A 28,000-nucleotide genomic window follows, 5' to 3' on the forward strand; every position below is an offset into this window, starting at 1 on the left:
AGAAAGTTGAAAGGAGTGTGCTTATGTGTTTATTAATTTTTTTAACAGATGGCTTCAGTTTTATAGAACTCTAAACAAAGAAGATGCAACCAATGTACACTGATTTAAATGGACATCAGGTGTTGCAATTTCTCTGAAAATCGAAAAAGATTTTATTTTACTTTAATTACAAATAGCTTGAATGGAAGTTTTGCTAGAAAAACTTTATTTTATGTCTTATCTTTATATCAAACCTTTAGACCTCAGAATTGTGGATTTATTTCAGCTGTTTATTTTCTGAAGCCCCTCAGGGCTTAACAGAAAGAAGCTTCTTTTGGCCTTGGAACACCAAAAGAGCTTTCAGAAAGAACTGAAGTGGGGGGTTTTTTCAGCTTTTTATTGTCATTACATTATCACAAGTACAGAGCAACAAAATGAACTCTCTGCATTTAACCCATCCCTTTGGGGAGCAGTGAGCTGCCATTGTGCAATGTCCAGGGAGGGTCTTTTCTCTTACTCAGGGACCCAGACCACTAGGTTTGATGGATGTATGGAGGACTCTTGGGGGGGTCTCAGAAGTGCTTCACACTCAAACTGAGACTTATAACCTGCTCACTTCAACAGTGCCTTTTCTAGTGAGTTCTGTATTCATGTTGAAATAGGTTAAGATTGTTTTGACATGTTGGTAATCTTTAATTGCTTTTTACAAGTTTTTAAATGGCACTAATTAATAGACCTTTGGCAATGGTGCCAAAACTGTGAATATTGCTCTGACTTTTCCAACAAAAAGACTATTTTTTTCTATCCAATGTTGCTTCTTAACCTTTTAAAAGACTGAAAGGTTACCCACAGATCTGACCTCACTCTTGAGGTATTAAGGAACAACGAAACCCAATAATAGACTGTGCTACTTTGTGACCCTTGGAGAATCAGTAAGGTCACAGGGTTAAATGTCTCCCAGAGAGTCATTTCCTGTCTTGATGGAAAAGCTTTAGAGACTCAGCAGCTGTTCATCAGGGCTAAACAGGGAGGTATTGTGAGATGGCAGAGATCACATGCATTTATGTAAATCTGACTTGGGAAGTTGATGTGGGGATGTGAGTAGTGGTATGGCTCATTAAGTATGTGTCTGTCATCTAACAGCCTAACACGACACAACAACTAAAGGAAATGATGTGGAGGACCCAATATTGTTAAAAATGACACATTGAGTCTTATTCTTCTATAGAAAGCTAATATTCTGCAAACTGATTGATGTTGCAATATATTCTTGAAATAGAAATTTAGCTAAAACTGGTAAAAAAATATATTTTTTTATTCTAATGAGCTTATCCAAATGTAAAAAGCATTGCTTTCCTATTATCTATTGATTGTAATACATTCATAATTGTAACCTTAAGTTTACAATATTAATAGCCTATGATGATTGTTATGAAAAGGCTTATCTTTACAAATTATTTACTTTCTATATTCAATCATGTTTTATGTTTTGCTCTTTATAGAAAAATACAAGTATAAGGGGCTGACACTATTTTGGTATCAAGCCTGGAGTTGGCTCTTAACTTACATGCAGTTCATAGTTTGGTTTAGTTTGCATCTTGGGAAGGCCCTGAGTTTGCCGGTTTAAAACTCAGACTTTATGAGAAAAATTTCCCCACTGTGGAAATTTAAAATGATATTCACTATACTAGTAGGTGGGGGAAAGGGCAGTACTGAACACTGCATGATTTAAACAGTCAGAGTAGTCACTCTGCTTCTTTAGTTTCTCATCTCATTGAAAGAATTTATATTCTAGGATCCTTTGAAAAGTCTGGGACAAACCTTTAGAGGAACAACTAGCCTTTTTTATACCCAGGTGTGAGCTATGCTGATAAATGAAGCTTGTTTTTTTTCTTACTTAAGATTTCAGTTGTAGTGAATCAAAGAAGGGTGAATGTAATATACAAGTTTAGGTAAGTGTGAAAATACTTTGAAGACAGACTACATCCACTACGAATTGGCAATTTGCTGGAAAACAAGGTGCATCCAGGTGCATCCCCACAAAAAAGCCTGAACAGCAAGAGAATGAAACTCCTTTTTTTTTTTTTTGCATGTTCACTGTGTCTGGAAAAATAAAACAAAACGAAATTGTACACTACTCTGAAAATTTTGTATAAGAGTATAGAGAGTTGATTTGTGTAAAGCTGTAAAATGGGATTTCGGTGCTCTTATACTAACAACCTATTTACAGAAATGACTTCAGTTTTTTCTGAATGCCACTTTTGCCAGTGCAAGTACCCGGACCGGAGTTATAGTGCATCTCTGGGCGTGAAAAAGATGCAGTTTTAATCTTGTTTTGCTCTTGTGGGTATTTGATGTTTCCCTTGCAATTTATTCTGTCATATTTGAGTAAAATCAAAATATTTTTAACAATCACAAAACCTATTAGCCACATTAAGATCACTACCTCATCTTTCTTTAAGCTTACTTTCTTACCTCATTCCTGTCTAATGAAGACCGATAAGTTGCAAAAAAAGATTGCACATTTACTGCATTAGCAGTTTATAAATGATTGAGTGACACTCTGATTTTTCCATTTCAACCTTCCTCTTTTCCCTGTGAAGAACAAGCAGCTCTGTTGTATATAGACAATGAGCATCTGTCTCACTTTGTTTTTCTCTATCTGCAGCGATTTAATTAGAGTAAGTCTGGGTCATTTTTCTGTGCCACACATCAGTGCCTCCCATATCCACCAGATCCTAAAAAAGGAATACTATAAATACACCACATCATAATGTCTTATCAATAACTTATCCACACAGACTATATATCATTGCCACTGACACAAGGAAAGATGTTCTCTCATTTGACCTGAATATTAAACATTCCTTGAATATTGTTCAAGACTCTATTGCTGTTTACCTTTGCTTTGTAACTGGATATTTAAATAAGCAGCATTTTCACTCATCGGATCCCCTTTATCAGAAGATTAGGGAAACAATTGTTCAGGATTATGGAAGCAAATTATCATTTAAATGTACAGTCTGCTGCACAGCTGTCAGGACCTCTAATACTGGTATTATACTTCAATTATGTGTTCAACTATGCAAGTGAAAGGCAGGATCTTTGAGAAGTGACTGAGTACGGTAAGATAATTTCAGTTTGCAATTTATTGAGCGCTGTGTTTTAAAAATATTCTTTTGAAATGCAGTATGTATTTCGCAGATTCAAAGTATACAATCCTTTTATATCATGATTTGCTTAGACTGACATCTTTTTAGCTCCAGTCCAGCAAGTATACCTGTTTCTCTCTTTGAATTCCAGTTACTAATATAGAAATCTATCCAAATCAGCACAGTATATAGAACTGCATTTGTCATCACAATGGTATTATGTGAAATATCCCAATACATAAGTATTTCTTGGATGCAATAGCTGGTTATATTATATAAGGTACCACACATTTAAACTCTGACCACAAATAACATTTCTGGTAGGCTGAATGGATTTTAATTTATTTCTATGCCTACATGCAATTTGAACTTCCTCACTATAGGTAGTAGCATTGTCCAAATGATCAACAATTTAAGGTTTTGATAACAAAGCAGTTGCTGTTCTGTGCATACTTTAGGCAGTCTTCATCGTAAGGCCTGGTTGTCTGTACTGAAATGTCTCAGGGGTGTCTTTGCTCTGCATAAGTCTTGAGGCCTATCTGATGTGATGGAGTGAGGCCTCTTTTACTCTGTTGGTGTCTATATTTTGTTCTCTAGTACAGATATCTTTTCCATTGAGTCATGTTTCATTGTATAAGGAGATTCAGTAGCCATTTAGTGACAAACTAGGCCTAATTCCCTCATGGTGGTTCCTCCTGTTTCACCACTCCCTATACTGGCCCCTACTACCAGGACATAAAGCTCATCGCTCAGGGTAATTCTCCTGATGTAATGCAGGGGAAATGCCCATTGACTGTGATACTGGCCATCATTCCATAGTCTTAGGGTGCTGGACCTCTGGTCGAACTGTTTTTGCATTGAGAGTTTTCTTGTTTATTAGTTGTGGCCTCTACCCTCTTGCTTTGCCATAATTTCTGACAAGACAGGAATGATGATGGCTGGCTCCTACTATTCCATTTCAGGATATGCCTTACTCTGCAGATATTGGGTTGTTTTGCAGTTTTTGTGGTTTCCTTTTGGTTAGCAATTCCCTTTGGGTCCCTCTACTTTTATAGCTGTGCTATATATCTGCAGTTTTCACTTCTGGAAATTCAGAATATTCTCCTTCTTCTTCCCCTTCATTTTGTAGCATTCAGAATTACATTATAGATTTACTGTTGTATATCCATGGGACATGAATCAGTGAACTGATGTCTTACTCATACCTCTGTGTGCTAACTAGGAAGCTGTTGAATATAAATAACAAAATGCCTTTCAGATAATCTGGTGAAATGAATACCCAAGGTCAGAATACTTTATCTCAATACACCAAAAAAATCCATTACATAAAGACCTCAGGGCTTGTTTCTCAGTAACAGCAACAGCTGGAGTGTCACCTTTTCTTTCGGATTCCTTTATTTTTCTTTTTTCTTTTTTTTTTTGCATTTTAAAGATAAAAACATGTTATTGTTCAGGTCTAAGATCTTCCACAAGTGTTACAAGAACTATTGTTATCTTAGTATGCTGAGATATTTAGATAAAAATGAATCTTTTAAGTGTGCTTTAAAGAAGAGCAGTCCTTCCCCCTCTATTTGGCCTTTTCTATCGTGAGCTAATTTAAATTGACTCTTGGTGTTTGTTGTAACGCATGTTAAACTAGCTTAATGAAGCAAAGGCGAAAGCATGTGCCTGTCTCATAAAGTCGACAGAAATTAAAAGCATCCTTCCTACTGGCAGTGATTAAACATAGTTTTGTTTGGTTTCATGCAGCTGCATCTAAGGAAAGCTTCAAGAGAAATTAAATGTCATTTTGATTATGACCAAAAATATTGTATTTTACATGAGATAACTATAGAATTGTTAATGAGAAATTTATGGAGTAAAACGTGTTTCCTTTTTTACTAAGTTTATTTATTTTTTATTCTACAAGAGCTAGCTTGGTCAAAATTAGCTAAACCTTTGAGTAAATCTAAACCTGCTAGATCCCAACCAATCTAAAAAACAACTGATCAGTGTGGGGTATAACAAAGCAAGAAACATCTGTTTCTTGAATGTTTATTATATAGACTGTGCCTTAAGAACAGGGCCTCTGGTCAACCAATAAACTTACAGTTTTTGTGTGTACTACTCACTCTATCCTGATCTAGTTAAAGTCGTAGGAAAATCAGGTTTAGATGTCAATTCATTCTGGCTTAAACATGTATATAAATGTACTCTTTATCAGTTGATATTGTCTCAAAATTTAGAAAATTTCTATTTAAAACGAAAAATCCTGCCTTAAAATTTGTGCTTTTTTTCATTATCTTATGCAAGCCACATAGTTATACGTCAGCTTGTACGCCTAAATTCGGCCAATCATATATCAAAGGTCATCTGTCAATCAAATTTTTTCCAGGCCATTTGTTATGGCCTGGCTCCTGGACCACAACAAATTAAAGGGAAGCCTTGCATAGGTAGGCCTATAACTTAAAGTGGGATTTATTTAACAAAAGAAACATAAATGGTTGGAGAGGAGAGGGAAAGAGAGAAGTAGGTGTCAGTGAACGAGCTGAGCTCCTCCAAGCTGGTCTGGTCTGAGCTGATCTGCTACCAGCCAGGGGTGATCATCTGACTTGGGCTGGAGCGGAGCTTGGGCTGCAGAGCTTGGTTTGGGCCTCTGGTAGATGGAGATTGGTGCTCCTTAATATTAACAATGCAGCTTCCCAATTAAATAATGCTTTAGAAAAATTGTCACGCAAACTGTAACTTAAGTTAGGACATATGTCACAGCTAATAAACGCAGCAGTTGCAATAATAAATAAGAATAATTTACTTTACCATTGAGTTCCATCCCAGTGTTCACGGGGATGGACGTCTGTGTCTTCGGCAGGCATAGAGCTAACAGTATTGACAGCTTTGGGCAAGGGCTCAAACATGTACGCCTGTAAGCCTTCTACACCAAAACAAGCTTCTGCCACCCTGGTGTCCTCTTCCACAACATTTTTGTCCCCACTTTCCTCCTCTAAATAAAAAATGTATGATGAAGGAGACTCAAAACTCTCCTCCTCTTGCATGTTTCCGCAGCATTTTTTGCCAGTCTTGTCACCAATTTAGTGCTACTTGGTCCCGAAGTAATTTCCCATTGGGAACCTACTAGCACTAAGTTGCTAACTGGTTAGCAAGATGCTTCCGACAAACCGGCCATAATCAAACTTGCTTGCGAACCTTCTGCCACAACAACCCCGCCCTCTTGATAATCGACCAATCACATCCACTTTATTCACTCGTGTAAAGTCGTGCACCATTCGGGAGAATTCGGAAATGCAATGGTTGGAACATCCACTCTCCTACTACTTTAAGAAGTTCTACATGCCAACTGCCAGGACAGCAACGGTTTTGTCTAAATCTGACTATGAGATGTCAACTATCTCTTGTTTACTTTTAGAGTTAAGAATCCAGATCCCATTCTTGATTTTTGGCCTTCCATTGTGTCTCAACTTATTTCTTACAGTTAGAGGGAAGTTTTTAGGATGAAGATTATAGATATGGATGTGATAGAAAGCAAGAAAAAGAAAAAGAATCAAATCCAAAGCCATGTGAAAGCCATAAGTTTTTTTTTTTGTCATTAATCAGTAAAATGTTTAAATTTTATTGCTCCAGGGAGAGCCTTTAAGCCATTGTCAGCAGCCGCAAAGCTGGAACTAATCAAACAACCATCCAAGTTAAAGAGGCTCACAGCATAGTAAGGAGGTTCCTGTGAAATTGTTTTGAACATGTTGATGCATTAAAGCTGAGATTTAGTTTTGTTATTTAAATATGTTTTAAAAGACCACACTATCTTTAATGTATGAGTATCCAGACTAGAGTGAACTCTACAAAATTAACATTATGAAACTGTCTATCTGTAGTTTTTGCACTGATTTAAAAATATTGTCCTGTACATCTGATATAAATTGGATAAGTTAATTTTGTAAAATGCTCCAATGTGAAATAAAAATGACATGAAAGTAAAACATTCCTAACAATGCAGTGCCAATAAGCTGTAAGCACTTTGTGGTATTGTTTATAAATTAAATCTTCGGCATTGTGCCATTTAATGCTGATCCATTCAACACTTTTGCGAATAAGTCAGAATAGCTGCCAAACTTCAGAGTTGATTTCTAATAAAGTTTTTGTATCTATTTTTGTTCTGCTCAGTTTGCTTGGTTGTAAACAAAATTAGGTGAATATTAAGAAATACTTACTTCTGATTTTTAAGTAGTTGCTGTGACCAGGTAAATTAGAATACCTAATTATTTTATATTTGCTTGTGTCAAAAATAACCTTTTCCTTTATCTGGCTTTACAAAATTTCAGCTCTTTTTTTCTTTCTTACACCTGAATGAAACATACCAATCTGATATGTATGGCTACACTATAGTTTAATAAAGTCTGAAAAGAGACTGTAGCACATCTTGGAAAAAGAAGCTGAGATGTTGCAATAAAAAAAAAAAAGATTAATGGAGAGATATCTGGAGATACTTAATGGCTTATAAGAAACAGCTTCGACAAAAGACCTCTGACATTTGTTTTGGCAGCCTGTTATTCTTTGAATGCAACTGTGGTAAATTCTATGACCTTCCATTTGACCTTCATATCATCTTATATCTGGAAACTATTGTCTGCTGGTTTCTACAGTGTTAAGAGGGTTCAGTTTAATTCCTGCATTGCTTCTTCTAAGCCCTTTGGACAGACGGTAATAGAAAGAATCAGGAGGCAGAGGACATGGCTGCATAGTAGTTCTGTACAGCTGGAGTCAGCCTGTAAATGGGATTTTCCCAGCAGTGTCATTACAGAGGGGCCACCTTGCTATCGATCTGTGTCACTCACCTCCAATGAGTACTGATCAAAAACCTTTTTAAAACTGCCTGTTCTGATTAGCTGTCAGATCATGAAGATGGGAGAGTTGGTGGATTTAATGGAGCGGAGACAAAGGTAGAAGTAAAAGTAAGCGAAGTTGGGGGAATGGAGGCAATAAGCAGGCAAAGAGAAGAAAGAAATTTACCTCCCATATAGTTTAATCTTCCGTTCCAAACAAATTGCTTCCATTGCTGTGTTACCCATTATACACACCATGTCTGCTAGGTATTGCTTTACAAATTAGATTAAATGTGAAGCCTTAGACGTCTTTATGGGAAGCACATTTGTTTAAATCACTTCTCGACCCTAAAGTTGCTCATTTTAATTTAGCTGTTGTTGCAACTTATTTTGTTTGTCCTTGTAGCATGACATAAAAACTAGTACATTTTTTAAGAGTTTGCATTACAAAATAATGTAATGCACTTAACTTTAACTTTATAGTTGTGTTCCCGTATGATAATCCATTCATCCATCCATTTTCCATCATGATTTATCCTAGCTGGGGTTGTGAGGGGTGCCGGTGCCTATTTCAAGCTGTCTACGGGCGAGAGGCAGGGTCCACCCTGAACAGGTCGCTAGTCCATCACAGGGCAACACATAGACAAGCAAGACAAACTACCATTCACCCTCACATCGAAGGAGAATTTAGAGAAGCCAATTCACCTAACAGTCATGTTTTTGGACTGTGGGAGGAAATCAGAGTACCCGGAGAGAACCCACGCATCCACAGGGAGAACATGCAAACTCCGTGCAGAATCGAACCCGGAACCTTTTTGCTGCAACAGTGCTACCCTGTATAGCAACATTTGTATGACTTTAAATGTGAAATTATATTAAATTTATGTGATTTTACCTATGAATCTATTGCATTAATACATTACTCAGTGGCCTCCCAAAAATAGTAAATTCTCCAGATTCAGATTTTTATTGTTCAGAGGAAGACAAAAATGTGTCAGAGAGCAACATTTGGATAGCCACCAGATCACCACCATTACCAGGATTTGATCAGCTGCCTAAAGCCTGTGTTGCCTGGATTTTGTAAACATGATGAAGAAAACTCTGGTTAAAGAGAGAAGTCCATTAATAAAAAATTTTCAATTCTGGTAACATTTATTTAGATGCTTAAATGTCTACTCTGATACTCCTCCATGCTCCTATTTTGTCCACAACTCCTAGTGTAGGAGGGCAGCTTAAAGTCTCATTTTCCTACACATTATTAGTCAATGCTTTAGTCATGAGAGTTGAATTGAATAATGTACTGTAGCTATAATTTATTTGTTTCCAGGATATATGCCAGAGAAATTGTATCATTCCATCTAATGTATGTTTTCCGGCTTTATCTTAAAGGTCAATTGAAGCTAATCCTATATATTCTGTAGTTAAACATTCCTAAACAAAGTCTGTTATTCATTTGGCCTGCAAACTAAAAAAAATAGGTTTCTGTTAATTGTAAGAAAAAATCTGAAGAGATTATGAAGTGATTTATTTTAATACATCAATCACAAAAGGTCAACAACAATTTTTGACAACAATGTCAGAGAAAATAGAAAAAGCTAAGCAGTAGATTTTGTTTTTACCAGATCTTTGTGTAAAATAAGTGATCAGTAGATCTTTTTATACGTCTATAAAGTGGCCTTTCATGGTTTTGTCAGATTCCCTTTAGACAGATTTAGTAAAGAAGAAAATCTGCTTTCTGTGTATAATTATTGATGTTCCCTTGTAGCATAGGCTATTCCATCATCCATATATTGGAATGGAATTTCTATTTTAGAGCGTCATCATTCCAAACAGTCCCTTGTTGTATGATATTGGGGTCTTGAAAACATGAAGAAAATATGAAGAACTACTTTAAGTTCTGAAAAGCTAAATCCGTGCACATAGGTTTAATTGTGAATTGGATTGTAACTGGTTGTAATGTAAAGCTGTGGCTGAGAAAGATTACACAGGGACCCTTGGTTCTTTATATATATATATATATACTACCACATAGTGACACAGTATCCTCAGACAGTAAACAGGCACAGGTGTCAGTATCTCTGCAGCTTTAGAGCTCTTTGAAATGCCTCAAATGAACTCTGTTGAACTTTGTATGTCTACTATTTTCATCTACAGGACTGGCTGAGTAAGTTTGGCTACCTCCCACCACCTGACCCAGTAACCGGACAGCTTCAGACAAAGGAGGCCTTGACCAAGGCTATAAAAGCCATGCAGAGGTTTGGAGGGCTGAAAGAGACTGGGGTTTTAGGTATTTTAAGGCTTGCTTTAAGCAGCTTTGTGAGTGATTTGTTTTGATAAAACAATAAAGTTGTTTTGCAGCTTGCTGGTAAAACCCAAACCTTTTATTTATTTTTCTTCACTCTTCATAGACCAAGCCACATTAGGGTTGATGAAAACACCGAGGTGCTCACTGCCAGATGTGTCTCAGGCTGAGGTGACAACAATGCGCAGAAAACGAAGTGTTACTCCTCAAAACAAATGGAACAAGAGGCATCTTTCCTGGAGGTAGGAGACACCTGACAAAACTTTTAAAACATTTATCCTTCTCTTCTGTATATAATTCTGCAACTCTATCACTAGTGTATACCAGCTTTTTTTATTTTTTTTTTTTTTTTTTTTTTTTTTTTTTACATACAATATATCCACCTTTATTTATGTCAGTTGTGACTGGGTTCAAAAATCTTTACTCCTTAAAAAATTTTTTACTCCTTACCTCATCGTTACCACAAGTAATATTGAGAGATGATAATTTGAGTTTCAGATTTAGTTTCCGGTCACAAAAAAGCAGCCAAATGAAATCTGACTTCACTGGGGTATATATATATATATATATATATATATATATATATATATATATATATATATATATATATATATATATATATATATTAGTGCTGTCAATCGATTAAATTTTTTAATCGCGATTAATCGCATCAATGCCTGAGTTAACTCGCGATTAATCGCATTTTAATCGCACATTTTTTTCCTGATTGAAAATCATTTAAATACTCTCGATGACATACAAAAAAATACATACAGGCTAGGTTTGTGCCAATGTTCTTTTTTAAAAATGAAAACAGGTCACAGATACTGATTTATGCCATAGAAACATATGGCAAGAAGATGGGGAGGCATGTAGCAAAAAATAACAAATATGTAGCCAAAAAAAGGCCCTGAAAACAGGCTGATGTAAAAGACAGTCTTTACAGTTAATACAGTCTTTTGAACAAAGACAAGCATTTTACCCTACTGCTATAAAATTTAGTAGAGTTAACATTAGATGTTAATTAACCAAGGTAATAATGAACAATTTTCAATCAATACATCAAAATCAATAGACCGACATCACTAGATGGAGGTAGTCTATGCTCTAGAAAGTTACTTTTCAGCCTCTTAACAAAAATGAGAACACACACACAAGCAAACGCCCACCCACCCACCCCCCCCCCACACACACACACAAACACCCGATACCGACCTGGTGCGTACACAGACAGCAAGCGTGCCGTAGCAGATTCCGTTTCACCTCAGTAATCTGTTTTCTCAGCGTATTTCAGGTTGCTACTAGTTACCAGACACTCAACTTGTTTGTTGGTGGTGGGGCGTAAAGAAAAGGCACTAGCGTCACCCAGTGTATGAGCGTCTTTTTCCCTTGAGGAGGTCCGCTCTCGAAGCCTATGAGAAATGCATAGACTGGGGGAAAATAGCCCCGCCTTCCTGCAGGCTGCAGCGGGATGTACTTGGAAAATTGTACCATAAAACCACATAGCGTTAATCTCACGTTAAAAAAATTATCGCCGTTAAAATGGCCTCGCGTTAACGCGTTAATAACGCGATAATTTTGACAGCACTAATATATATATATATATATATATATATATATATATATATATATATATATATATATATATATAAAAATAAGCATTTAATTATGTGACAAAAATAATGCTAAAGGCCTATGTTGTAGATCTAAGAATAAAACAATGTATGATTTGAATTGATAATCTAAAGAAATTAAATGTTTAATGCACACTAGATAGCAATGTTTGAATATTTTTAAATTATTAGAGATGTTACTTTTAAATTGTTTTTAAAGCTTAATACTTCCTGTTAACATGATTTTATCTTCAAAAGTTTTAAACCCCTCATATGTTAATTTTGTGTCCAAGATGGAGGACTTCCTTGTTTTCTAATCAAGTCGCCTCCAAAGTTTTTTTAAGCTCTTTAAAAGCTTTATTTTTACTAGGTCATTGAAGTACAGTGATTTTGAGGGACCCTAGAGGTATCTTTTCTGTGTGCATTATTTTGTGGGGCCAGCAGAAAGGGAATTGTCTAAGTATCAAAAAATATTTAATTATTCCATCAATCCATCCATCTTCTCCCGTCTGGTTTGCATTGGGGCCGGTGCCTATCTCCAGCAGTCTATGGGCAAGAGGCAGGTTACACCCTGGACCGGTCGCCCGACTATCACAGAATTTCATCATATAAATGTACTATTTATCCAAAATGTAAATGTAAATACCTTTATTGTCCCACAATGGGGAAATTTGTTCTTTGCATTTTGACCCATCAGCAGTGGGCTGCCAGTGAACCCAGAGTAGAGGCTGTGGGGATCAAACCTGGTACTTGCAACCATCTCAGAGCACAAGCGCACTGCTCTGACCAAAAAGGCCAACACTCCTATATATCCATACTTTAGGTTTGAGGAGCCTTTTTTCCACATTTTTTTCAAACAAACAGAACACAAATTAAAAACTTTCTCTCAAATGGGCAGGAATTAGACAGAGAATTAGAGATAAATAATTAGAAGTTCAGAATTTGAAAATTTAGTGCAGGCTCTGACTAGTTAAACAGCCAGAACCTGAAGAAATACTTAGATCTACTCTTTTAAAATTTTACAAGAAAACTATTCTTCTTTGTGGCAAAATGTAAATTAATTGAGAAACGTGCAACACTGCTGCATTTAGTTTTCTAGCAAGCTTTCCTTCTTCAAAATAACCAAAGGCCATTGGGATTGTTTAACAAATACAACAATTATTTTAAAGTTAAGAAAATAAAGAGATTGGCTCAACAACCAATAAAAGATTAAAGGAAGATATTCTCTTTATTCTTATTACCGTGGTATTTTATTGCTTTGATGTAAACAGTATTTGTGCTGAAATACTGTTTACATCAAAACATTTGATTATTAATTAGTAATTACAGACAGCTGATGTGATAATGTTCATGCCTGTTGCTGGGTTGACCTTAAAATCAATTTTGTATTATAAACGTTTTACATTGGACTGAACAGAACTGGATAAAAATTAATTGGATTTATATCGAGTGAATTTGATTTACTTTAGCAAAATCAGAACTTGTTTTAAATAATATGGACCTTTTTGTCTTGTTAATCTGTCCAATCATTAAGTTAAATCTGATCTTTCTGTCTTAAGGATGAATACTTTATAACACTCTTCATTTTGAATGACTTAAATTAAAATGTGAGGAGCGTATCATCTCAGTTGGAAACCTATTTAAATTTTAGCATGCAGTTTCCTCTCTTTGACCCAGAAAGGTTCAGTAAGGTCATGACAAAACTTACAAAACAGCTATTTGATCAACTCACAGAACATAAATTGGGCAGCTCAGCCATTGTTTTAATTAAACAAAACCCTGTATAAAGTCACTGCAGTTTATCTCTACTTATTTCTTACTTGCGAGAAGTATAATGTAGTTTAAAAAAAGGCAACTCTTCTTTCAGTGTCATTGAACTTTGTTTTAAAGCAAATTAGGCTTAGCCTAATTCACTAACTGAGTGCCTGAAGGAGTTGATAAAGGGTTTCTATAGCTGTTATCTAAAAGTAAGAAGATACCCTGGAGCAATCAGAACATCCAGGACAGCAGCAGACACTAACTCTGCTACAATACTTTGAGATTTTAAAACTGTTTGCATATTAATGGTCACCCACAGGGGTTGTGGAGGGGTGGGTTGAGAGGGTATATTATAATATGAAATGCTTTAAAACACACTGTATATACCTTTAGATTTATATATGTGTCCTGTTTCGTTCAGGGAGTAGAGCATTATGCTGGTTACACCTCAAACAGATTCCTAGCCAAATACTATGCAGCCAAATACCATGCAGAGAATGACTACCATGCAAACTCTCATTATGTTCAATTTAGTATCATCAGTTTCTCTATTATCCCTGATATTGTAGTGTGGGGAGAAAGAAAATAATAGCTTTCAGAGAACACGCAGTTGCATTTTTTTCTTTTCAATCACTTTACTAAAGTATTATTTAAAAAAATATTTGTAAATAACGTCAAGCATACAAATAGCTGCGATTTAAACCCTAGTGTGGTCGCTGATACGTTATTGCGTGGCCAAAATCGAGCTGCTGCCTTGGGCAGGGTTTAAATGTGTTGATAAGTAAACAAAAACACATCAAAATGCTTCAGGGAAGAGAGCTATGCAGTGACCTTTCAGGAATTCTCAGGAGCAATTTTTCCTGATCCTTTATGCTGTTTGTTTTCTCATCTGCACCTTGTTGTTTGGCATCTGATCAATAACAAATAACCCATATGACACTAGATTTATGGTAGGACATCCATCTAGGAGGCTGCCATTTTAAACATTGAAATGCCCATCAGTGATTGTCTGAGAAATAGCCCATAGAATATTAAAATGATGAAAAAAATTGCCAACATTCAAGTTACTCTACCTAATTATTCTTAGAATAGATGGTAATAAATATGCAAGTTTGATATATCAGATATCAATCATTTTCAATTAGTGAAATGCTTTTCAGGGTTATCTGTGTAAAGGTATAATGTTATGCAGCACCCTCCTCTACTACTCATTGCCTGAAGCTAACACTTAACTGGTTAAAAAGGGACACCTATACTTTTTATGCTTACATGACAGAGAGATTGATTCTGCTGTTTGGAAAAATGCTGGTGCAGATTCTCAGTCATCCAGGTCATAGTCATTCCAGAACGGTAAAAAAGCACTGGACTTTGTTTCCAAGTTGTTTGACTTCCCATCCAGGAAGCTTTTTCAATTGAAAAAACAAAAAAATGTGCATGTTATCTAAGCCAAAACATGGCTTTGTTTTTGGTCCACTCTATAAAGCCTCGAGCTCAATGCTATTTCTGACATTTTGAATCGAAAAAGTTTCCTGGATGGGAAGTGAAACGTATTCAAACTTAGTCCAGTGCATTTTTTTTTTTGGAACTGTTTGGGAATATTTCTGATCAAAAGAACTGACTGGCATTGCATCAATCTAATGAAGGCAACAGCTGGCAGACGATGAAGAGTGTGTTCAAGAGCTGACTGCAGAACTGGTGCCAGAGCTGACACCCAGACTAATTAACCAACCAGTGGAATCTTACAAGCATTGAACATTTTTGTGAATACTTAATTGAAATCGATGATTTTAATCTGTAAACTTAAAAAAACATAAAATAATTAGAAGTAAACCAGCAATATCCATATTCAATATAATTAGTAAGAGAAAACAAAATGCATTAAAAGAAAAAAATTTGATTCAAAATGTTTTTCACACACACACACACACACACACACACATATATATATATATATATATATATATATATATATATATATATATATTATACTTTAAAAAATAATTATAATTACTGCTCATCTGAAAAAAACATTTTTAAAACTACTCTGCATTATTTTGGTTTGTATGGTTTCTGGTTTCACAAATTAGTTTCTTGTGTATAATAAAATAAAAAACAGGATGTTTTGAAAAAAAAAAAATTTCCCTTAAAACTACAGTGTGTAATAATTACAGGGATATACAGTCAGAAATGTAATATATTATACATAACTATGTTATTTATCATCATCTACGAGCTCAGCCTCTTAACCTTAATATTTGCGTTGCCTTAGAATTCGTTATTTATAATTACATAGGAGCGGGTCTCGCAGCCATGGAGGCAGACATCTTTGCGCTACGGCAGCGCAAAGCCAACAAACTAGCAATTGCGAGATCGCCCATTACGCTCGAAAGTAACTACGGCAAGTTGAGAGAGATGAACTGAGACGGTACTGAACAATAGATGGCAGTATTACCTCATCACTTGAGAAGGTAGGTGATGTGGACGTCGTGGAAGACATTTTGTCCCATAACGCTCGCCGTACTGTTGGGGGGGAGAAGCGGTGGGGGGGAGATGTTCATGTTGCTGCGGTCTGCAGTCTGGACGTTAGATGTCGCTGAAAATTACACACTGTAGCTTTAAATATTATTATTATTGTTAAATGGACTATTTGCTGAAACATGTTTATACCTTAACCTGTTTATACCTTAACACGTTTAACAGGGATAAGCACAGCTCCTTCCATAACCATCTTTACTGGTGCTGATTTTTAAAACGAGGCCCCATCATGTACCTGGGTTAAGACTTTGTAGAGGGCTTTGCTTTTATAAAATGAAAAAAAAAAATACAAAATAATGAATAAGTTTAAAATAATGTGGTTTGTTTGGAGTGAAAATCGACTTAACTGCACAGTATCTTTTAAGCCTGTGTATAAATTATATAGCTAACATTGTTATGTATTACATAAAGAATATATTATGTTTATATTGTCAATTAGATCATGTTATGCAATTTTAGTGTATTTAATTTTTTTCCAATAAAGTGATTCCTTGAAACTTTGGTGTGTTTACTCAGGGGAAGCAGCCAATCTGAACCATGTATTAACCACGGATGATGCTGCGATTCTTGTCTCTCCTTTTAAGTCAAACTTCTAGCTTTTCCTTTTCTACCTTTCTACTCATGTTAAGTCTTTCTAATCTTGAATTAGTATATAGGACTCACAAGTAGTTAATCTTACTTTTTAGATACTAACACTGAATTCAAGGCAGGAGGAAAGCACTGCTTTTATATCAGGTAATGGCTCATCCTTAGAAAATATGCTCTACTTTCTCTGAGTAGTATCCATAGTGGAGTATGATATAGTGTCGGTTTATGAGAAATGTAACATATTTTGCCTTTAAACAGCTGCGGAGGCAAGTACCACAGCAAGTAAATAGATATAGAAAATACACATGTGAATTGAAAAATAGAGAAATCCAAAATAGACTCTCAAAAATAAAGTATATATTCCCTTGCATAAGTTTCCTTTCTTTTGTCCTGGTGGACTTTAACTTTCATTTCCTTCTTTGTACTGTTGCCAATCATACAGCTCTCCTGTCAGCTCGCTACACACTAAAATAAGACAGCCGTGTCTTCAGTCCTATAAAAACGCCTTCATACTCACAGTTGTCGGATTTGTAAAAGTGAGCAGTGGAACAGTTATAGGTTATGTACCGGGCTTAAATCCTGAGAGATTTTCACGTGTGGCAGATTTTTAGGGAAATCATTTATATTCTGCTCAGACTGGCCTCTACAGCAGTCTTGTATTTCTTCTCCGTTCAGATTTAAGTTGATGTTGTAAAGCTTTCACCTCGGGGCTTAGTTTTATGATACAATATTTAGCAGCACCTTTAATATAATAAAACCTAGTATAATAAATGGAAAATAGGCTAGATTAGTGATCAAGTTAAGTTGAGCTACCATTAATACCTGAGGTATAACTTGACAACTGTACTGAATGTGGGAATGCAACACTTCAGTGAGTTCTCAAAATATAACTGTTTTTAAGCACCTTCAAATACTTATGTTAAATTTATATTTTAAAGTAGGGCAGAAACTTGGTTCTCATGGATAAACTTATTTTGGGAGCAGAACAAACAATGAAAATGAAGAACGGTATCCAACCCTTCCTTTGTTATTATTTTAGAGGAAAATCAGTATCCAATTTAAAACATGGTACACTGATGCAAAGAATAGTGTATGGTCATCTCTATAATAAGATAAAGATATACCAATCAATAATGCAGTCAAGACCATCGAATTTGCGAAAAATTCAAGTACAGATGATTCAATTTAATTCAATATATTTATATGGTGCAAATTCACAACACATGTCCTCTATAGGCACTCTACAATTCAAGCAGATCATACAGTCAAACTGATTCAAAGTTTTTTATCTAAGCACAGTTGATTTAACCGACTCATTGACTCGAATGCAATACCTCACACTAAGCATGCTTGTAGCGACAGTGAGGAGGAAAAATTCCCTTTTAACAGGAAGGAACCTCGAGCAGGACCAGACTCGGTGTGAGCGGCCATCTGCTGAGGCAGAGTGGGGTTCAAAGAGACAGAAGGAGAGATACAGTAAGAAGCAGAGATACAAAAGGAACTTGTCAACCAGCTCCACAGGCGGTCCAGTCCAGGAAACACACAGCCAGGCAGACGAGCTCCAAGCCAGCTCCCATTTTAGAAGATGAAGACAGCACATCCAGCCAGTCACAGTCAGAAAAACAGGACTACACTGAAAAACAGGCCGATCTCGAACATCTATAAGCAGAGGTGTTGATGGCAGCAGCACAGCTGATATTTCTCTCCAGGATGGTATCCCAGCCAAACAGGAACAGACCAGATGAAGCTACTATGAGAAAAAATCAGTCCCTATGTCCTCCGGCAGTCTAAGCTTATAGCAGCATAACTATAGAGATAGCTCAGGATAACCTGAGCTCTCTAACTCTCTAACTTATCAAAAAGAAAAGTTTTAAGCCTACCCTTAAAAGTAGTCAGGGTGTCTGCCTCACGGACTGGTAGTTGAATTCACAGGGGGGAACCCGATAACTAAAAGATCAGCCTCCCAATCAACTTATAGAAATTCTAGGAACCATTAGTAAAGCTAATGGTTCCTAGAGCTTGGCCATTTAAGGCTTTATATGTGAGAACAGAACAAAACAGATGAAGTTTTAGATAAGTCCAAGTCCCAGTCCAAACCAGTGAGAAATCATTTTTAACCTTATTCCTTCACTGCTGGGACCCCCATAAAATCTGAAACTAGCACCTCATTAACAAGATAACCTTGTAGAGCACTTCAGACTAACCGGCTGCACTTGCTGCACTGCAACAAAATTCCCAGGACTTCTCTGCCTAAGCAAAATAGACACAGGTTCATCTCAGTCACTATGTCTTTACTGGAAAACAATCAGGAAACTCTCCAGATTCTCCATTCATGTAGATTCCAGGCTTTAATAAGCTTTTTCTTCAAAGGAAATGATGGGCAGCAGATTCAACCGTCAAAGCGCAGCATCACAAGGTTCACTGAGTTTTTACAAACAACACAGTTCTCAGCTGAGGTGAGAAAGACGGCAGCAAAGCTCAGAGTTGGGTTTTATCACCTTTGGTGTGATTTCAGAACTACAAGGCATGCTGGTAGCTGAAGTTACAGTTTGTCTTTGGCAAAGCATATGATTCACCATCTAGCTTAGCAAATGATTACTTGCAAAAAGCAAAAAAAACAACATAAACAACATCCTTTCTTTTGTTTTGTTTTTTTGTCATGGCTAAAGGAGACATTGTCAAATGAAGTTTATATCCTAATAAATATTCTTCTTCTTGGGAAAAGATATTAAATCCAGCACATTGTAGAACTAGACCAACGCTATATATAAGCATTGTCTTACAACTTGTATTAAAACCGAGACAAACACCAAGACCGGTCTTGACTACCTCAACACTAAGACCAGCACCACTGAAACTTACTCTGCATTATGAATATGGTTTATTTTATAGTTTTTTTTTTGTTTTTTTTTGTTAGAATGTGAGAGACGGGTATATCAGATTTATATATATATATATATATATATATATATATATATATATACGGTATATATATATATATATATACGGTATATATATATATATATATATATATATATACATACCAGTCTGTCACAGGGCTACACATAGGGGTACAACCATGGAAACATACACAATTTAGCATGATTTGCATGATGCCAATTGACCTAACAGTCATGTTTTTGGATTGTGGGAGAAGCTAGAGTACCTGGTGAGAACCAACACATGCACATGGAGACTATACAAACTGCATGCACAAAAAAACTCCAGGTCAGGAATCGAACCCAGGACAGGGCTACACACTTCTCCACCACACAACCCTTAGATTATAGATGCAACTCATGTTTCATAAATCTTTTTTACCCTTTTGGTAAAACCAAATACTCACATCAAATTGTAAACAGTAGATTAATTCATATTTACTTTTTGTGAGGATGTTTCCAAAGATGACAACTTGATCAAACACTCATTGCCACAACATATTCTTTCAGTTAAAGGGAAATGTACTTCATGATTTGTTCCACTTGGTTTTATATATAAAAAAAAAAAAAAGCTATTCTTATAGTTTGGCTTAGTAAAATAAATTTGAACCTTTGGTATTAAACCTTGGATTGAATTTCAATCTATTTATAGAATTATATTAATTTGTTAATATAGTCCAGTATTTAGTTTGTATTGTACATTGCCTAGAGGTGGCATCTGTTGCAAAAAAACTGATTTAATCTAAAATTGTTTGAATACAGGTAGAAAATAAAACTAGAAAAGTGCAGAATGGCAGTACATAGCTCCAAAATGACCTTGTAGCTACAAACTGACCTATCCAGGTCTGAACAGATATTATGATCTTCAACTGTAAATATAGCAGTTACCATCAAGAACCAGAATGAATTTGCCCTCCAGCTGCAGATAAAGGGGATCTTTGCAAATGCTGAAATAAAATAGTTTCATATGCTAATGTTTAAGATGTGCTGTAGAATGCATTTAGATATTTACTGAATAACAGGTGTTGATTATTTCCAGCACATACTGTACAATGTTTCACTTTAGGGAATTGCCTAATCAAATGGAAGTCTGAAGCATATGTTTAGTTAAAATAGCCTATTTACATACAGTAGGAAGTAGAGGCCCACCCACTTCTTTCTGATTTAGTTCACCACAGCACAATTGACAGGCAGGCTGATTGGCACTTCATAGTCCTCTCTGCTTATGTGCACATGTTATTCACATCATTATGTTCTGAAAACATGCAGAGTTCGTGCTGAGTGGCTGTGATTTGACAGAAGTGAAGAAAGGATAAGTGGCTCAGCTGAGTAGATATTCATTTTGGGGTTGTGAATTCCAGCTATATCTTTCCTCTTAATAGGAATAAGTAAATGATTTCATTTTTTTCCCGATGGTGTCTGAGACTCTCTGTGACTACGCTGAGCCCTTTATCCCAATTTAACTTCATTCTGCCTTTCCCTTTTTTCCACTTCTCCACAGTCCGTTTGGTCGAGTGTGTCACTGACATTAAAAGCTGAGTGGTGTAATGGCTCACTGTTAGCCCATTACCTCATATTGTTGGGCCATTATCACAGCAGACAGCCTGGCAGTCATTAGCAGCTTGACAGATAACTCGCACAGATAGGTGTAGCCAGCTGAGCGTAGAGGGACAATGAAAGGGAGGAGGACGAGAGAGAGGAGAATGTGGGGACGAAAGGGCAAAACATCAAACGAAAGCTGCTAATTTCATTTATTTCACAATTGTAAAAAAGTTTTACTAACAAATTCATGGACTCCATCAGTGCTCATCCGTCAAATAAATCAGCAAAGTCCCAAAATGAACATTGAGGGATGCTGAACACCTTTAAAGACTGTTGAAATCTGCAGGTAGGGGATCCGAATAGCTCTTATAAAAAGATTATTAATACTTTAAGTTCTTCTAGGTTCTTAGCAGGATAAAGTAGCCGTCTTGATCCATCAGAGCTCAGAACTTTCAGAAATATTTCAGCTGGAACCAAAAGCACCATTATAATCATAAAAAGATAAAGCTGCTAGCTGTGGCTCTGATGATCTAGTTCAGTGCAATATAACAATTTTTATTTTTTTTTTTGCAACTTCCTTAGATGAAACTGTCTTACTGTATGTGGATAAATTAATTTATATAATCAATGCTCCAGTGTAATTTTCTATGCATACAGCTGATTTGGGTTATGAGCTTTGTTACTCTGGGACACTGCATATGCAGCACATATAGTAGACCCAACCCTCTTTGATAGAGTTTACCTAAATGAAGATGCGATAGCCCTCTAAAGTACCCGTTTGTCATTTTGATTTTGGGATGATCTCAAAGTAACACATATTATTGAAAGCACTGTTGCATGTCAATTACATCATTAGATGTTAAACAAATTAAATTAAAATTATTGAGTCTGCCAAAAATGTAAGCCTTACACCTTTTCATGTACTTTTTTTGGTCATCCGCTTTTAATTTTTTATCACTTTTATTATGTTGAATTGCCATTATGCATTTTCTTTGAGTAATATTCCCAATTGTTTATTTTTATTATGATGTTGCTTTGACATTTGTAATCTTCATGTGATATAACCTTGTTCAATGAAGGCAAAGAGATAAATAAATTCATGAACTGATAACATAGTATTGCTTAATCTCATACCCTTTGCAGATGCTCTGCACAGTAATCAAGATTTCAGAGCACGAAGGGCTGAATGCTTGAATTGGTTGACATCATTTTCTGATCAATTTAACAATTTCGTTTTATCAACAGCTGCAATTCGCTCTCATTGTAATGGGATTTCAAAGTATCGTAATAGCTATAGTTTTTTATTTTCTTTTTCTTTTATAGGCTGTTTTAAAGCATAGAGTAATGCTGCAATGCCTTGTCTCTAAATGGTGCTGCCTTCTGGTTGAAAGAGAGCTACTATGTATGTTTTACTTATAAGAAAGACAAATTTAGTTTGTTAGAAATGTTTGTGGTAGATTCCTTGACTGAAATCATGATGCTACAACTGAAAGACCACAACCCATCCTATTAGGTTTAATTTGCTTAAAATCATACATCGAATACAAAGTGAAAAGAAGTTAAAAGACAAAACTGAGCAAGAAAATGGAAAAAACTAGATTGCCTCCAGCAAAAAACAATTAAAACATCTGCAAATTCAAATTGATAATGTTAAATACAATGGTTATTAAACAATAACCAACAGAAAAAAGAAATACACATACAAACATATAAATACATACTTTGGACGCCCATACTTAAACATTCCCAGCGTACATGTCAAGATGTGGTGCTGCAATGTCCAAACCCACATTTAATTAATTGTTAAAAGACATTAAAAATTTTCTACTCTTAAACATTGGGTTGCTTAATAAGAAAAACTATTTCAAAGTTGTACACAGGAGAATCGGATAAAGAGTTGGCCTCAGAGATTAAGATATTTAGGAGGATGGAGATCCCTTGACTCGTGTCTCTTAATCACATCAACAGATACATTTGGTTTAAGACAATAGACAATAATCTTATAAATGAAATCGCCTATTTGAAAACTATATATTTTTTTACATTTTCAGAATCTTTAATCTTTTAACTAAAAATGGAGAGGATAGGAGTGGTCCTGACAGAGATGCTATTCTAACAAAGCTTTTGTGGATAAGTAAAATCTTGTATAGATTAGTGAGATAAACAATCCCCCCCAAGTATGTTGTAGTACGTGAGGTTAGGATAAACAAGGCTGCAATATAAAGCGGGAAGACACTTTTCAGTGACAAGATAGCTTACTCTCCTAAAACAGATGGATTTGTTGGTCTCCCTTCCTACTAACATAATCAACCTGCTCTTTCAAACTTTACTCAACAAGAACTTCAGATACTTTTGGTAAATCAGCAGATTCAATTTTGAATAAAGTTAAACTTCCTGCCACTAAAAATATAGCTATTTGATTTTTTTCAAACATTTATAGCTATTTTATTGAATTTAAAGCATGCTTTCTAGTCACCTAGCCCACCATTGGTAGTCTTAATATAAATAATATTGTCTGAGTGTGACAGATCTGGGGTTGTGTGACCTGCAAACATGGTTGTTCTTATCTTATTATAAAATTATAGCTTTACACAACATGACTAACCTCTCACTACACTTTGTTATTTTATAATGAGCAACAGTGTGTTTAAGGAACAAACTTTGGTCTAATATGCTCTTGAAAATAGCTACTACTTTTAGCAGGGTTTATTCTACAACTGGATTTCTAGAAAATGTGTGATTTGATACTATTGTGGAAAATTGTAATACTCATTATGACTGCCCCTAATTTTCCTGTTGTTCTTAAAAGTGAGTTTTAACAACTCAGCTACTACACACATATATGGATTAAGTAAATGGATATAGGTTAATATATTACCAATATGCACAGTCATTAGATCACTCTTTAAAAATATAACATGTTTTGCAATTATTTCAGTTGTTAAGAATTTCTTTTCATAAATTGAATTCCAGACAGAATTATGGCTATCAGCCATTGTAGAATAAACTCAATGTTGGTTTTAGATATTATACAATTAGAAATTGTTCACCTAGAGTAAATACTTGCTTAAGATTTGCTCAGCTCTAAGTCGCAGATTTCAAAATACTGCTAGGCAGATTGACAGGTTAGTAGCACCAAATCTGTTCAGATATTTAAAAGTAGTTTTTTTCTTTTCAGAAGTAATACAGAGATGAGAAATACTGACTGTTATAAATAAAAACCTCAATACTAGATTCAGTTTATAAAATAATAAAAAAGGAATCTTTATATTTTTATGTTTTGTCAATAATACCCAAACTTTAAGCTTGCTTGGAGCTATTTCTAAAATATATATATTCATGCTTTTCATCTTTATGATTGATTGGTATAATTTTCATTTTTTATTTTATTTTTTTTTTTTGTCAAAGTAAAGCCCCTTATCTGTATCTTAAATGCTCATTCGCTATTTCCAAGCTGTCACTTTAAGCCCCTAACTTGTGAAATTGATTTGTAGAACCTCAGGTATAATCAGGCTGCCATCTCATTAGAGACCTGTCAAAAATATATGTATTTTATTAGCTTTTCACCCATTCTCACAATTCAGCTGAGAGTTTTAAGGAAGATAGACCTACAGTGGGGGAAATGGAGATAACAAAAGGCAAACATTTTAAATGTTTTTTAACACGAGGAGAGAATCATGTGAAGCATTTTAACATAATGTTTTTCATCTTCATTCTGATTGATGAGGCATGTGAATTTGTTTGCAAGAACGGTAGAAGCAGTTCTGGTGAGATGCAGCTTTCACGCTCGTGCCTCCTCATATTTTGTTATATAGTATGTATGTATAAATCTACAGTATATGAACGTGCATTACTGTTACCATTTGACCAGTCAGTTTGTAAGGTAATCAGCTCCTGTCTGCAATGGGTTGGAAAGGATGGAATGAGACTATGGGTAGCATCAGCCTCTGTACATTTTATCATCACTTCTGATGTCAGTTCATGTCTCTCTGGAGTAGTGGAGCCGCAGGAGGCAGGAGCCTGCAGAGAAGATGAAGGCAGGGGACAGCAGAAGAGTCTTAGAGGTTTTTTCTTTCTGTCTGCTTTCCTTACTCTCCTTGTATCCTGCAATCCTTGTTTTTTGCTTCTGCCACTTTTCATCTGAATCATAACTCTAAGAGTAGAGAGGTTCAGAATAAGCAGGTTATGTGTAAATTAAAGTCATACAGGTGAAATGTGATATGCAACTCTAAGCGTAGGTGTGTGTCTGTGTCTGTGCATGTATCTGGTCGAGAATGCATGCAAAGATTTACCAGGATTTTTGGAAATCCAGACTGTGGATGTGGATTTCTATGACTCATTTGTCAAATGAAGGTGAAACTCATGTCTAGGAATTAAGTAGGTCAGGAAAATGAAGTCTAACCTAATCAGACTTTTGCACATCGAGCTAATTTCAGAGTCACTTTAATCCCCTTTACCCTGACATTCATTGCAGGGAGTTAGAAGGGTTCCATCTGAAATCTATAGTTAAATGTTTGAACTAAACAACTCAGAACTTGTTACTTCTGGTTTATGCTGCTCTACTTCAACAAATAAAGTTGAATATATGCACTTCTTCCATGCATGTATTGCAGGGTTCTCCAACTCCAGTCCTAAAAATCTACTGTCCTGCAGATTTTAAATGCATCACTGATCCAATGCAGCTAATCAAATTACTGAATTACACCTTTAGCATGCCATCTAGTTTGGCAAAGGCCTAGTAACAGACCACTCATTTGATTCAGCTGTGTTGGAGAAGGGATGCATTTAAAACCTGCAGGAGAGTTGATGTTGAGGACCAGGGTTGAAGAACCCTGATCTATTGACTAAACTGGACTCTTGGTATGATTGTGCCCAGGCCAGCTGACAGCTTGAATAGGTTCCAGAAAAATAGATAAAACTAGATATGGGCCCCCACCTATGGATTTAAATTTCCCAAAGCCCCCAAATTTAACCCTAGCCTAATAAATTACTCTATGTTAATATTTAGAATTGATTGGAAATATATATCTAAAATAAATTCTTGTTTTTTTTTCTTCAATTGGATAATTATTTGGGGGAATTTCAAAAGAAAGTGAAGAACATATTTGGAAAGATTATGCACATAGTGGAAGCCAGCTGCAGATCGTGTTACAATCCAAATCACTATGACTTGTTTGTAGAAACAATCATTTCGGTTTGTAAAACTGAAAGATTAAATTTAAGATTTAGAATTTTCACTTTTGCAAATACAAATTTTGCATTGACTGGCATTGACTTTCCATACCTGCTGCTGTCCAATTGTACCTATCTATACTCTTCGGGTTGTGAGACCTGTTTGAATCACAAGCTCAAAATGTTATGGTTAGAATTTTTATTTAGTAGTAGATATTCTACAGCAGGATCTGTTTATTCAATGCTGCTCACCTTCAGCTAAAGCCCCTGTCACACCTTGACGATTTAGACCAGCATATGCCTGTATCGAAAATCTGGCAAAAACGCTGGCCTACATTGGAAAAATTATGGGTATGTTTTGTATAGGTTATGATTACGCCAAAGCATGCTGGCATAGGGCAAGTACGCCGAGAAATGCCAGCATATGCTCATACATGGGCCATAAGTTTCAGGTAAGTTATCTGATCATTGACAAATATTAAGTGTAAGTTACTCATAAGTAGTGGCGACTAGCTTATCGAAAACCTATGAGTAACTTCTGCATAACTTATGCGTAACTTATCTAGAACTTATCTCCAATGCATATCGACATATTTGACGTGTTTCAAATGACCGATGAAAGTGTATCTAAGTTACAGCTACTGTATAATGGTGTATTGGCAGTGTTTTTGTATAAAAAGGGGTTCACATGAGGAAACCCATCAGTTCTGCTCCCGACTGCATCAGCATCATAGAGCGAGTGTGAAGGTTCACTCCCACAGAAACCACCCACTGCAAACATTCTTTCTTTCTTTTTCTTTTTTCTATTTATTCATTCTTTTTTTTTTGGGGTGTGCGGTAAAGAGCAGCTACGTTAATACCACCATCAAAGACATCTTTTTATGCAGACCGGGTGCCTGTGTATTGCTGGTCCCCTCAGGATCAGCGATACTCCTGAGGGGAGCAGCTTTAACTGATGCTTTGTACTGCCATTTAAATTATGCTTGTGCATCAATTCATTGGCATTACGCTGAAGTGCGTTATGCATAAGTTAGGCTGTGAACGGACATAAGTTCTGGATGCATAATGAATACTCTATGCATACGCCCAAAATTAAAACAATACATAGAAAGTTCAGCCTATGCCAGCGTTTTAGGATTTTCTTGGACCTCGGGCATACGCTGTCGAAATCGACCAGGAGTGACAGGGCCCCAAGATCCTGCAGGTGCAGGGGCTTACACACATGCATTCACATCCTAACAGGACATAGTTTAAATGACTGTTCAAAGGACAGTACAAAGGTGAGAGTGAACCATTAGTTGGCTGTAGGTGTGGCTTGAGGATTGTTCCTCAGATGAGAGTTGCTCCATCCTTTCTATATCAGTGATGGAGCATCTGGTTGACTCACTGCAGAGAGGAGGATTCAGGCTTCATATTTTCCTTATTTCAATATTCAAACACAATAGACTCCAGTAATCTGCTTTATTTTGCAAATGGGGGCAACAGTTTCTTCTCCACTACAGCATGGACAAGTTGAAAGTACAGAAAATAGGAAATTATTTTATGTAACATAAATATCACATATGCTCCCACATGTGGTCATACTTGGCCTATCTCTGGAAAAACA

At 35.9% G+C, this 28,000-nt stretch overlaps 1 protein-coding gene across 1 annotated transcript in view; it reads left to right on the top strand.

The window, feature by feature from the left end:
* Positions 1-28,000, top strand: part of LOC119792371 (matrix metalloproteinase-17-like) — a 118,063-nt gene that overhangs the window by 26,059 nt on the left and 64,004 nt on the right. Inside the window, exons 2-3 of the mRNA XM_038298982.1 lie at positions 10,100-10,232; positions 10,354-10,489. Coding sequence (XP_038154910.1) covers positions 10,100-10,232; positions 10,354-10,489 — 269 coding nt within the window. The remainder of the gene's footprint in view (positions 1-10,099; positions 10,233-10,353; positions 10,490-28,000) is intronic.

Source organism: Cyprinodon tularosa, unplaced genomic scaffold, assembly GCF_016077235.1.
Source record: "Cyprinodon tularosa strain WSP-4 unplaced genomic scaffold, ASM1607723v1 ctg418, whole genome shotgun sequence".
Lineage (NCBI taxonomy): Eukaryota > Metazoa > Chordata > Actinopteri > Cyprinodontiformes > Cyprinodontidae > Cyprinodon > Cyprinodon tularosa.